This window comes from Nilaparvata lugens, chromosome 4 (genome assembly GCF_014356525.2).
Source record: "Nilaparvata lugens isolate BPH chromosome 4, ASM1435652v1, whole genome shotgun sequence".
NCBI lineage: Eukaryota > Metazoa > Arthropoda > Insecta > Hemiptera > Delphacidae > Nilaparvata > Nilaparvata lugens.
Window position 1 is genome coordinate 18,404,198 of NC_052507.1, and position 14,266 is coordinate 18,418,463.

General features: G+C 34.1%; 1 protein-coding gene across 15 annotated transcripts in view; it reads right to left on the reverse strand.

The window, feature by feature from the left end:
• The window catches only part of LOC111055047 (golgin subfamily A member 6-like protein 22), an 88,317-nt gene that overhangs the window by 36,378 nt on the left and 37,673 nt on the right, over positions 1-14,266 (reverse strand). For all 15 annotated transcript variants that reach the window (XR_005571164.1, XR_005571166.1, XR_005571165.1 and 12 more), the window contains 3 exons: positions 4,541-4,692; positions 3,263-3,397; positions 989-1,173 (listed from right to left, as the gene is read on the reverse strand). Coding sequence is in view for 12 of the 15 variants with exons in the window: in XM_039426845.1 (XP_039282779.1) it covers positions 989-1,173; positions 3,263-3,397; positions 4,541-4,692 (472 nt within the window). In the remaining 3 variants the exon portion in view is untranslated. The remainder of the gene's footprint in view (positions 1-988; positions 1,174-3,262; positions 3,398-4,540; positions 4,693-14,266) is intronic.

A 14,266-nucleotide genomic window follows, 5' to 3' on the forward strand; every position in this document is an offset into this window, starting at 1 on the left:
GAGTCTCATTAAGTATCATTAACAAAAATAAATGATGAATAGATGTAGCTTCAAACGCCAATGTGTGAAGTGAATTAACAGTGCTGATAAAATCTGATATATCTTTTCAGGTCGATGAGTAATATTCATTCATCTATTAGCATTGTTTTTGAATAATCCTCATTGGATTCCAACTCAGCAAGTTCAGTACACTCAAATACAGATACTGTGATTGTACTGTTCTCATTTCCCAGTCCCTTCAATAATTTATGATACCGTACTTTCGTTTGTTGTTGAAATGTGGCGTGTAGTGTTAGCGATATTTAAAGGCGCAAGTTTATCTATTACGCCACTTAGGCGATCTGGAAGGAATAATTCGAGGATGCGCAGATCGAGAGAATCTTATTAACCTTGTAAGAAGGTTTACTATATGGTGTAAGAGATTTTGCTGTAAAAATGTATGCTCTTATAGACGGCATTTTTAAAAACGTTTTCAGAATAAGCATTTATTGATCCAACTTCAGAAGCTAATTTTCTTCTTGACCGATATATGATAGAAAAAATAAGAAAAACTGAAAGGCGAATACCGAATAGCACTTAAAATAAATGAATCAATATTGAACTTATTGAACTATGCTATTCTCTATTTTGGTAAAATTTATATTTTATAAAAATGGAAAGTGGAATATGAAAATAAAGTGGAATAAAATATTAATTTTACCGAAATGGAGAATAGCGTAGTATAAAAAAAAGTATTTCTTCATTGGATGTGCTATTTTGTATTTAACTTTCAGCTTTTTTTATTTTTCCTATCATATCTGTCAAGAAGAAAAGTAGCTCCTGAAATTGGATTGGTAACTGCTCTTCCTGAAAACGTTTTTAAAAATTTTGTCTATAAGAGCATGAATTTTTTAGTATCCAAGTATCTAAGTAACTGAAGTTACCGTGTAGTAACTGCAGTTCTAACTGGTACTGTATTCATAATTCGATACATGGATGAAGGCCTTACCTCTTGAGCTACTTTTCTTTCCTCCTCGCTCTCAGCTAATAACTCATCAACTTTCTTTTTCAACTCATCTCTCTCTGCCCTGGTTGCCGATAGAAGAGCTTCCAATTCTTTCACTCTCCTGGTCAGCTCTTTACCTTCATTCTCTAATTCCATCACTTTCCAGTAATCATTCTCGTTCTCGATTTCTGTGAAAAAATCAGAATGAAAAGTATTTTCAATTAAATATTTCTATTGAAAATATTACGTGAAGTATTATTGATGAATTCCTGTAAAGAATAACCAGGATACATTCTATATTCCATGCTTTCAACCCTCATCTGATATTATATAAAAGCGAATAATATTATATATATAAATCGACACATAGATGTTAAATGTTCTGTGTAACTTGAAATTCTGAAATTCAAAAAAACACAAAGTTGAAAATTTTCCCACATAGAGGTAGTAGTTTTTCTTAAGTCATGATTTTTGGGTAGTGTTGTGGTCAGAAATTACCCTAATGGTGAAATTGTGATGGAAGTTGAAGGTGTTCATGCTAAATAAATTAAATATTCTCTATTATCAATTCACATTACAGAGGCTATGCTACATGTTCCAACCTCTCTATTTAGAAGTCAAGTTCCCTAGAATATGTGTGGAGTATTTATTTATAAATAATTGTGTGTGAATACGTACATTATTCAAGCGCATACAACAATAATACTCCATTTCCACTCAATTGAGACGCTACTTGTATATTAACCAATTTTGAAGAACCCTTCTTGTTTTCGAACTTTATACATCCAACATTGGATAACAAAAACAATGATGAGTATTTCAGGATATTAGCAATATTATTTCATCATATCTGTCTGAGGGATTGAGGGGGGCATCCTCTCATTGAGCAGCAAAATAAACAATAATGAATAATTATGTTATATTGATATTGATTTGAACTATGTATATCAGAATGATCTACATAACATGTAATCAGAATCATTTTCATATACAAATTCAAACGTCTGTTTCGAATTATTTTGAAACAGTGATAAATGTTGAGTTGTGTGCATCAGTGTGATTCTACAAATGTTTGACTCAAAACTTCTAAATTCGCTTGTTATATAAATTGAAAGGGGTGACTTGGATTGTCTTGACACACTGACCAATTCTAGTCAAGGTTGATCTCATTAAAGTGAAATCACAAACTTTTCAACAAGAATCAGGCTACGGCCATCAATATAATGGGTGCTCTAACTGGAAGACTGCCAGTTTGTGTAATTTAAACAAGGGTCTTTTGGTTGATGATCAATATACTAATTATTTGAACAGCCACGAGTAAATTGTTCATCTAAAGCTTATTCGTCTCGTTTCCAGGAACTCTATCATCTTTGAACCGGAAATGTCAACTTTCTGTGGTTGAATCAAGATTCCTGGAACAAAAGGTATTCACAAAGTTCGCAATTGATTCCTGACTTCCTCCGCAATTTACAGAACAGTAATTGAATTTGGAGCACCATAGCTCGCTTCTTCAATCTTTCCAAGGATAAGGAAATTCACAGTAAAGTTAGAATTACACCTTTATTATTCCCAAGAACAGTGATGATGAATCAACAAAAGACAAGTAGAGTGGAATGGAAAATTCAGTTTTCTGGAAGAAGTTTACAGCCATTGACATCACATTCTAGCTTACAGCTATCCAAACAATAATTTATTTATTTATCATTTACAATCAACTTGAGGACAAAGAAACTTAAGGGAATAATATTTCTCATATCAATCAATTTGAGATTGATGAACGAATTGCTATGAATGGGAGATATTGTGAATGCTATTGGAATTGGTAATGTACTTTTTGTTATTGAGAGATAGTTTCATGCTTGTGGTTTCCCAACAAGAAGAAAGTTTTTGAATTTCTGCATAACTTCATGTTCTCTTGTATGACGCATTTTCTTACAGTGCTCCACCATTGGCAAAATTGAGGTTCAAATGCTCTATCCTCTGGAATGAGAAAGCATTGTACATAATCAATTGTTACAAATGTTTTTAATGGCAAATATTCAGAAGCACTCATAATTATGAATTATCCATATAATCATCCATTCCAATAATGAAGTAATAATATAGAATTCACTGATAGAATTTCTACGTCAATTTTCTTTGAAGTGATAAGTGGATATGAACATTTGAAATTAATTATTGTTTCCACTAACCTTAGATTAACAGAAAGAAAAGATGGTATTAGCAGAGAGTAACGTTTCAGTTTAACCCAAGATGTGTCTGTTCATGATGACTTACCAGCCTTTTGCCTCAATTCCTCGGTGAGATCAGAGTTTTTTTGTTTGAAGCTAGCCAGCTCCTCTTCCAGTCTCTTTAATTTTCTTCTGACAAATTCAGAATCCTTGTAAGCAGCAGAAAGTTCAGCTTGCAGTCCTGAGAAAAGAGATTGTTCCTTGAAATCACTCCCGAATAGGAATCAAAACGGGAAATTATTTTTTATCGGACAGATGATAGCGATATAACCGTGTAAGCCATGAGTTGTTAAGTTAGACTGACTTGGAGCTAAATGGCCGTGAGTGGTGGGAGATGTTACTACAACAAAATTTGTGTTGAGCTATTTTGAGATGATTTGAGAAACAAGAGTACTCTATGAAGTTGTCTCTTAGACAAGTATTTAAGAGTTGGAGAGGTTGTTGGCACCGAGAATTCATGAATCATACCCTTCCTTATGAAAAGGAAGTGGTTTCAACTGTCACATGTCTTTAAGTTTCTTAATAATTCTTGGATAAAAAAATACAAGTATAAAAATTCCAAGTATATTATTATTATATCACAAAGTATAATAATTTTATAATCTTGTGAAGTTGAATGTCACAATGGATTAGTGAGGTACTGGTATAATGCGCACAACAGGTGAAAACATTGGAACTTCTTCTGAACTTATAGTCAATTATTTAGTGAGAGTTTGTCACTGCACTTAGCCAGCCTCTCAACATAATATATAGTTTGAGGAAAGAATGGTTTGACGTTTTTTAAACTATTGAAATTTAATATCCGAAAGGTTGTGGCATATTATTCATCCTCTCATTCGGAGAAGAATGAAGATGGCGGATGATGTCAGTGATGAGGGGTAATACTTAAGAGAAAAGCACAGGTAATGCTGAGGTAATAGCTAAGGTAATGATGAAGAGAAACCACAGGACAGAGAGGAATGGAGAAGGAGGAATCATGTTAAATGGACCTGCCCAAGGGCAGAATACCGATCACGATAATGATGATGATTCGTATCTAATTTATCTAATGCACTACAAAATATCATCTCCTCTTAAATTTCTCCTTGGTCAATGTCTAAATATTGAAATTTAGAAAAAATGAACTTCTTAACAACTATTCTGTTTAACATTGCGTGGAGATACTTCAGATCTATTCTAATGAAAACTCACTGATTTTCTTATAGAGGAACAAGTTTAGTTTAAATTGACTTAACCAGTTGAGTTGATCTCTTCATATATAATCTTACGAGAAAGCTATTGGACTATTGAAAGTCAGCGACACTTAGTGACAACCTCAACTTACTCTCCATTCCTCCTGTTTTAGCGATTGATTCCCGTTGTAAGTCTTGAACTTGGACTCTCATCCTGAACATTTCCTTCTCACTGTCATCCAATTCTGATTTCAAATCAGCCATCTGTTTCTCTGCCCGTTTCTCTGCATTGACAAGATGCTCCCTGCAAAAGTCAACGATTACCGATATCAGATTATGAATAATAAATAATAAATAAATGGATTGCTATCTCCAATTCAATACTCACTGAATTAAATCCTCACTAGTATAAAGTACATAATCAAGTAGGCTAATCACTATTCAAATAGGTTAATAGTTCGACAAGTGTCACCACATTCTAACATCCATTACAACCATTGCAAATTAAATGAGAAAACCTTCTATCCTTCTATTAGTCTACATCCACAGCGATATGAATGGAATGATAAACTTTCCTAAATTTTCTGCTTAGTAAAGGTGGACTGAATCTTAGTTAGGAAATTACACAGGCTCGCGAATAAAGAGTTGCTTGTCGATGAAAATGGAGTGTAATATATGGGCAGGAATTCATCCATTCATGATATTCTGAATATGTTTCCGTATTCCATGAGGTCGAAGTATCGATGGTTTGGGAAAATCTGAATAGGAATTCCACGCTTATGGCACATTCTTCAATATTCGAGAGTAGTACAGCACCATCGATTATTACACTCACGCTCAAAGTATCTATACGTGAGGGAAAAATTCAAACGTAAGCAATATTTTAATATAATATCATATCATGCTCAAAATTGTATTTTTTGTTCGTTTGACGCTACAATATATTGAGTTTATGAATTTATTTTCGTCAGTTGATTTCTTCAAGCAATCTAATTTTGATTAGAATCAAGAATCAAGAATGTTTTACTCTCACAAACAGAATAATTGCATTGACAAAAGTAACTCCATAACAATACAGTAACTTTGATACTTTGTAGTGAAGTACACGTTATATATATTATAATATAACAAATTGAAATACAAATAGGCTTCTTAAATATTTTATCCATGGATAACAGTTACAGACCAGCATTTCCTCGATTGAATAAAATGCTTTATTTTTCAACCATCCTTTTATTTCTCTCTTAAAACTCTCAAGATTACAATTCCGAACTTCCAGTGATAACCTGTTGAAAATTTCCACTCTTATTATAGCAATACATTTTTTGTGTTTTGGCAAGCCTAGCACGCCCCAGATCAATCTGACTACCTGACCGAATGTTATGCTCATGAATGCTTCCTCTCAAATTGAAAAGATTAGAATTTTGCTTTACAAATATTAAACAATCCATAATGTAAATACATGGAAGTGACAATATACCATTGTCTAAAAAAGGCTTACAGGACTCCCTCATGCCCAGATTAAATACAGCACGGATAGCTCGTTTTTGACACAGGAACACCTCTTTTGCGCCACTAGAATTTCTCCACAGCAATGTACCATATTGAAGGTGAGAGTGGAAAAGTGCGGAATATGCGTTTAGAGTGAGACTAATGCTAGTACAAGATCTCAACTTCCTTAATAGAAATACAACCCTAGATAATCGAGTACTAGGTGCATCAGAATGACTTTTCCAAGTAAGTTTCGAATCAAGGTTTATTCCCAGAGGTGTCGTCCGATGAGCGATTCGGCAAGAAATAGTCCACTGAGCGAACCATTGTTCAGAATAACAATAAGGATAGGCAGACGCTAAGAATGGGAGGACTTGAGTGTCATTAATCATCAGGAACTGTGACAGGAAGGCTATAAATGGGTAGTGTCATGTATATTCGCAATACCATTTATTGATGATAATGATTGGATCAGAAATTTAGAACCCACCACCCTCCAAAAAAAACTCCTTAAGGCTGTGCAAAGGCTAACAATAAACTTTCTATTGTTGATATTTTTCAAAGTTTTTCGATTTGTATCATCAAGCTATCAAAATGAATAAGTTTTCTTGTGAAAACATTTTTTTCCGATCATTACTTTCTGAGATATGAGCGCCTAAAGTTTAAATTTTTGGGACAGAATATTTCAAATTCGGTAAGAGATAAATCGATGAGATTTAGAGGATAAATTCTTCATGGTATTGTTGATCTAGTTAGACAGATATTTTCTTAAAATATAGATTTTTGAAAAAAATATTCAATTTACTAAAAATTACCAATTTGATAGTATTCAACTTTGAAAAATATCACCAGTAGAAAGTTTATTTTTAGCATTTGCACAGCCTTAAGGTGTGAGGCTAAAGGCTTTTTGAAAAAGCTATTCCATTTCCAATAAATGACTGAATAACTAAATTCCAGTTATTGATTGACAATTGGATAACTTTATCAAAAATTTATGAAGGTGGGAGGTGGTATGTACTGATTCAATCATCATCAATATAATATCGTATTGCGAGTACTCACTTAAGCTTGTGGCCAGCCTCTGTCACTGTCCCTGATGATTAATGATACCCAAGACCTCCCATTCATAGTGTCTACCTATCCTTATTGTTATTCTGAGCAACGGATCGCTCAGCGGACTGCTAACCCCCAAAATTGCTCATCGGAAATCACTCATCGGACGTAACAGACGTTTAACAGACTTTTGTTGACACTTCACACTAGAGCTAGAGGTTACAGTTTCAATTTTGCTCTCATTGACAACCAGCCCGTTGCAGAGAGCCCGATGTCAGCTCCATGAACTGTTCTTTATAATATACAGCAGTATGATATATCAATTGAACAACAATATCCATGTTGTATAAAGAGTACAATGATGTTATCATTTTTTTAATTTCCATGGGAAATAGAAAACACAATGGAATGCACAGGGTTCAAAAGTGGACCGTTTCAGGATAATAATTCACATTGTATCATATTGCGCACTTGTAATTGAAGATGTAGCAAAATGCTGCTAATAATGCACTTTGAACGAGTGTGCCCTTGAGCTCGAATTTGTATTTTAGATTCAGTTACCGTTGCCGCGTCTGGCGTACATCCCGAAATAAAGCAGTAGTGGGCCACATTAGCCGGCTCATTAGAGTGAAGCTCACAAAACTCGACATTTAGTCATTAATTTTTTCCACCTCTACCCTGAAAATAGCTTTTGTTGAAATTGTAACGAGTAAAAATGCTTGATAAGGTTTTGTTTCATTATGAATTTTATATAATAAGATTGCTCTTCTCTGTACTCGAGTGAAATAGTGCACGGGTAAGGGGACTTGACTCGGAAGTATATATATGTATTCTACTGCTCGATGATCAAGCTTTCAGTCCACTAGAAATTGATGATGGTTTAACAAACGTGACTTTCCCTCTAAAAGTACTGACTTTCTATCAGAAAAGGTTTAATAGTTTTAAAGCTTGAAGAAAAATTCCAAGTCGCTTCATTATCTTCTCTTATGGGGAGATTTCAGTCGTCGCCATGAATAGAGCCAATATTGTGCTCTTCGTCAACTACCCATGACCTTATCAACCCGAATCCAATGACAGGATTGATACAATTCAATGTATTCCTTCAATGGAATATACATTTGACTATCCTCTTGATTTATTTTCGATTGCATGAAATGCTAGAGACTTCTGATCTTCTGATACATGACTTGATTGTAAGAAAAAGTTTGAATAGATGTGTGGGTGTTTGAAGATCAATTTCAAGTAAGTACCAATAAGTAATTTATTCAATAAAATAACTTATCTTAAAGAAAATCTTATCTCATGGGGAGATTATGACCTATCAACCTGAATCCAGTGATAGGAATGATACAATAATTAATTATTGTATTCCCTCATCAAAATCTACATTTGACTATCCCATTGATTCATTTTCCATTTCATGAGTTGCTAGAGGTTTCTGATTTCCTGATACATGACTTGATTATAGGCTAAGGGAATTCATTTGAATAAATTAATTAATTACTCGGAATCAATCAAATTGATTACATTCTGGAAACACAATACAACAAAATGCGGTGTAGGGGGAAATCTCATTCAAATACGCGTGAATTGAACAAATTGAATGGAATGATGGGTGGGAGCTCAATCACCGTGAACTGAAAAGATGATGACGCTGTTCCGTCAACCTGTGTACAGAATTCACTTAATCTTGAGAGAAGAAAAGTAAACTTGTCAATAGGCTCCAGCCTATTGACAAGGTATACAAGAGTATACCCCTTCTTTGAAGGGGTTTTCTCACTCATGGTATGAATGGTAGAAGCAATCATACAAATTTAAGCAAATACGAACTCTATGTGTGACTTTAAATTTTTCCTCAAACTTCACTGTTCAGGGAATTTTCATTGGCAAAACAATTGCGCACTGAAGAAAGTTTTTACCCGTGATTATTGAAACCTCCTATATATTCTGGAGTAATTGAAATAATCAGTATTATAGTAATAGTTTTGGAGAAGTGTACTAGTTTATGATGTAATATGTCCATCAAAGTCTTCATCCTTTTATTTTTTTGCCAGTTGCAATAATGGATTGAACTATTGGAAGTTTCTTGAGAACTATTCCTTGAAAAATTCATGAACTCCATGAGAATTCATGAATTCGATGTGTGATATCTCATAATGAGCGTCCCTCCAAGCTTTAGAATCGAGAATATTCGAAAAATTAATCTATAAAATGAATGGATAGCTCTTGAGTTTTTTATTATTGATTATTCATACTATCAATTCATAGCTTCTGCTTAATTTTTACAACATATTGTATGTATATGCCTACACTCCATCACAAAGAGATGAACTGATCATAGTTTTCAAGACGTCAAATTGATAAGACTCCATTATTCAATATATTAATATTATATTTGACAGTACCGGTATGTGAGATTGTGATAGAAACTTATTTGATTCCCACCCTATTGATAGTTTCTCTCGTAAAAATGGAAGATTTATCCATTTTTGCAATGCAGAAATGAAACAAGCATAATACTTAAATGCATCTTGGTACTTGAGTGGTGTATCGTGTCAATGTATTGATCGCAATCTGAATTCATCAAGAGATCATCGTCGTTTTTCCTCATTATTCTTGTCCTTGAATGACAGTCTGAATCGTTCATGAAAGTTTGATTGTTCCCATAAGTTGAACGTAAATTCATTGTTTGAAAGGAGAGGAAGTTTTTAACGTGAACCTTCCTTGATCTTAATTCACAGAACCGTTACGAGATCTGCTTTGGAAGTTCAAACACTCTGCGATCTTTGTAAGGATTCATCATGTTCAAACTCCCTTTCTCAAACGAAGTCTCTCTTCTTTTACTTCTTATGAGTGTAATATCCCAAAGAAACTTCGTATTGAACTTCATTTAAGAGAGGCAACACAACAGGAATGAATTATTGTTCCATAGAATTCAATAATCTATTATTTCTATTGCAATCAGTTAAAGCTTATTTTCTGGATGGCCAGTGGAGGAGAATATTACTCTATTTCAATGGTCGCTAAACTTATAAGCCTGGTGAGCTAGAATAGCATTTTTATAAATCTTCTAGTGAGCTACCAAAAAATATTAGAATGAACAAAGTACGGTACGCAAAATTAAATGTTCACACTTTTATTGCCTAAAAATACATTTCTAGTGTTAAAATCTACTTATCTCGTAGCAAAAAGTATAAAAAAGTTGAAATGTTCATTTCAATGAGAGCAGTGGAACTCTTCTTGGTCATTAATTATTTTCATGATGTTTGAAGTGTGCGTTGTAGCCGCCAAGTTGTCCAAATGTTCATCAATCAGTCTGTTCCTATATCGATTTTTTATGAAATTCCATACTTGAAAAAGATGCTTCACACAAGTAGGTAGAGCTAAACATAGCTTTCAACCTCAATGCAAGTTGAATAATATTTGGATATTTTTCTTTGGGGACTTGAGGCGAAATATTTCCAGTTGAAGAAAGTGATCGTTTTGAAAATCCACAAATTTCATTTTAACTGAAGCCTGATCTTCACCAGAATGTTTTACAACACAAGCTGCAAAATCTTCTGCATCGATCTCTAGAAAAGGAGAGTAGAAGAATATTGTATTTCCAGTTGAAGAAAGTGATCGTTTTGAAAATCCACAAATTTCATTTTAACTGAAGCCTGATCTTCACCAGAATGTTTTACAACACAAGCTGCAAAATCTTCTGCATCGATCTCTAGAAAAGGAGAGATGATGAATTATTGTACCATATTAGATATGCTTTTAGAATCTTGAAATCGTTGATCAAACTGCTGTCTCAAGTCTGAAAGAATTGTAACATATTCATGGTTATTACTGCGGTGCTGTGAAGGATTTTTTTGTCATTGATTCTCTTCAGACGGGGAAAGGGATTATATTCAATTTCAAACTGGAAGACATTTTTTTCCCACAAGTCGAGCTTCTTGGAAAACGATGTTACGTACAGTTGAAATCATTCCACCGATGTCCTTATCTTTCCCTTGAAGCTGCAAATTTAAATCATCCAACTTTTCAGTTATATCTGTGAGAAATGAAATATTTTGTAGCCATGTTTCTCAATGCATGGTTGCCAACCCAAGCACTTCTGTGAGATACCAAAAACTACTCTACGAGCTACCGGTAGCTCGCGATCGACTGTTTGGCGACCACTGCTCTATATTCTTAAAATTTCTATGATAATATTACCGATTTATCGGTGTCTCATTTATTATAATTGAAAAAATTGATCAGTTTCTCACTTATTCCTCATCAAATCCTCCTCCTCCTCCCCACCACATAATTTGTTTCGTTAAGGTTAACATGTAAAGAACAGAAGAAGCTAGAGATCGTCCTTGTAATTCCACAGAGACTGAGATCAACAGATGTGTACGGACCAAAAAAAACTCTCTCAGAACGCAGCTCAACTCAGTTAATTACTCTTTTCTTAGTCCCTAATTGCAAGAAAGAGGAAACGCTATTTCAATTTGTAGAAAATGTCGGAATGGCCTCAGACCTCAGAGAAGCATCTCTCGTTTCGAATTAGGGATTAATTATCATTGGAGCCTTATTTTGCGATATTAATCACCAGCACTTCTGAAGAGCTTCTCCCCGTTCCAAACATCCAAAACTGAGAATATTTATTCAAGTGACTTATTTCCATCTCTGAAAATATAAAATGGGGTTTCCAATAATGAGAGTTTCTGTGACGAGAAAAGGGCTTGAAATGCTATTATAACTCTGATATTATTGAGGGGGATTTTCCAGTCACTGGATATAATGAGAATCTGATTTTTTCACATTTATAGATTGATGAATATTTGGGTGAGAACAAAACAACATTCAATCAAGCGTAGATATTCATTTAATTTTTTATAGAGAGTTTAATTTTCGTGATTGAACAGTACTTGAAAATATATGATATATAAAATTACCAGTCTCAATGGTTTTTGGGATTGTACAAAAGAAGGTGAACGGATAATGAGATGAAAAAACAATTTCTACTGAGAAATTACAGAACATTGTGAGATGGAGATAGATAGATAGATAGATAAATGACTTTTATTTACACTTTACAATAAAAGTGATGTGGGCGGAACTGAGGCAATAGAAGCCCCCTATTCCATTTAACCCACGATGATAAGTTACATAAAAATAATAATATACATTACAATTTGAAATTAAATGATAGTTAAAAATTATAAGGAAACAACTAAATCAATTCACTACAAATTGAATAAATTAAGAGGAAAAAAAGAGAAAACTAAAAGCAAGAAATCTTAATAGTGAATAGTAAAACCGCCTAGTTAAGCCCTACCCCCCTGATCCACGCCACGACAGCCGCACTGAACCGGCGTTGACTGTCGAGCAGCCTAATATGAGCTGGCAGTGAATTCCATAATCTAATCGCACTAACATGGAATGACTCATTATATAGCTCAGTTCTGTGAATTGGAACGGACAATGAGCAAGCTCCGTGACGCGTTCAGGAGAAGAGAATCGAGGAGTTAAAATATCTTATATTGTAAAAACTTCACTTATATGGGTTACTTCATTCAACTCAATAAAAACATGTAGTACCTTTTCATTAAAACATAAAAAAAATTAAAACTTGGAAAAAAATCTGGTGTGGCGCACTCACACAACTTTCCTTGCCGTTATGAAAATTGATCACCTGACGCTAGTGATCCCGCGCATCTCAAGTCTTCTTATAAACAAAGATCTGAGCCAGCTGGTGACAGGACAATAACGCTGGATACATACGAGGTCTGCTATCTTTTCATAGTGAATCATTTAATAGAATCAACAGTTTGCAATTGGATAATCACATTTTCTCGAGTTCCGTGCTTATTATTTTCAATTTTAGGTGAAAATGGTATTCATGCTCAATCTTTCCACTCAAAATTTTCTGTTTAAATTGTATCTGAAGCCTGATAATTGGGGATCTAAAATCAAACTTTGCATAGATGGGGCGGAGCTCCTAGAATTTTTACAGATATGGGACTCATGGCAGTTGATAGAGCTTATCAATGACTATTTTAGGTATGAATTATATCATAATCGTTGGAGCCGTTTCCAAGAAAATCGTAAAAAACCCTGTTTTTGACAATATTTTCTCCATTTCAGCCGCCATCTTGAATTGCATTTGATCGAGATTGTTCGTGTCGGATCCTTATATTGTAAGGACCCTAAGTTCCAAATTTCAAGTCATTCCGTTTATTGGGAGATTAGATATCGTGTACACAGACGCACATACACTCATACACACACACACACACACACACACACACACACACACACACACACACACACACACACACACACACACACACCACACACACACACACAACACACACACACACACACACACCACACACACACACACACACACACACACAACACACACACACACACACACACACACACAACACACACACACACACACACACACACACACATACATACATTACATACAGACAAATACCCATAAACCACTTTTTTGGACTCAGGGGACCTTGAAACGTATAGAAATTTAGAAATTGGGGTATCTTAATTTTTTTCGGAAAGCAATACTTACCTTACCTATGGTAATAGTGAAAGGAAAGTAAAAATATGAAACATTAGAAAAAAATTTAAAAACATTTTAACGACCAGTTTCGACCATTGGCCATTTTCAAGTTCAGGACTTGAAAATGGCCGAAGGTTGAAACTAGTCGTTAAAATGTTTTAATAAAAGAGTACTACAAGTTTTTATAATGTTTTTATTAATTTGTCTTCTATTAGTATGATAATATCATATGATACATTGGAAACGAGTAATTTTCTACTGCTTTTTTTCATAGAAATGGAGTAGAAAAAAAGTAGCCTACCTACCTATGTTTTCGCCATTGTTCTAAAAATACCGTATAATTACTTGGATTTCCCAATTATTTGTACTCAATGGTTTGATTCATTTTAGAAGTACTGGAAAACACTCTACAAAAAAAATTATCATGAAAGCTTATAGAATAATTGTCTTGTTTGTAAACCATGGTCGTGTACCAAATTAAAGTGTAGAAAACTGACAACATCTATGTGTTTTTATTTCATCATGTCTTGTTTGTATTGTGGGTGTATGTGATGTCTGGTGCGTGTATGTCATTGTAGAGAAGAATAATGCAATATAGCTTTTACCCTAAAAATATTGAGGAATAAAAGCATTCAGATCCGGAAGACCTATTTGAGAGTTCTTTGTCTCCAAGTTGTAAGGGTGCCTCCACCAATTATGTAAATGGTGGGGAAATGAAAAACAAGAAATGATCGTACTGGTTTTGATAATTAAAACAAAACAATAAATTATT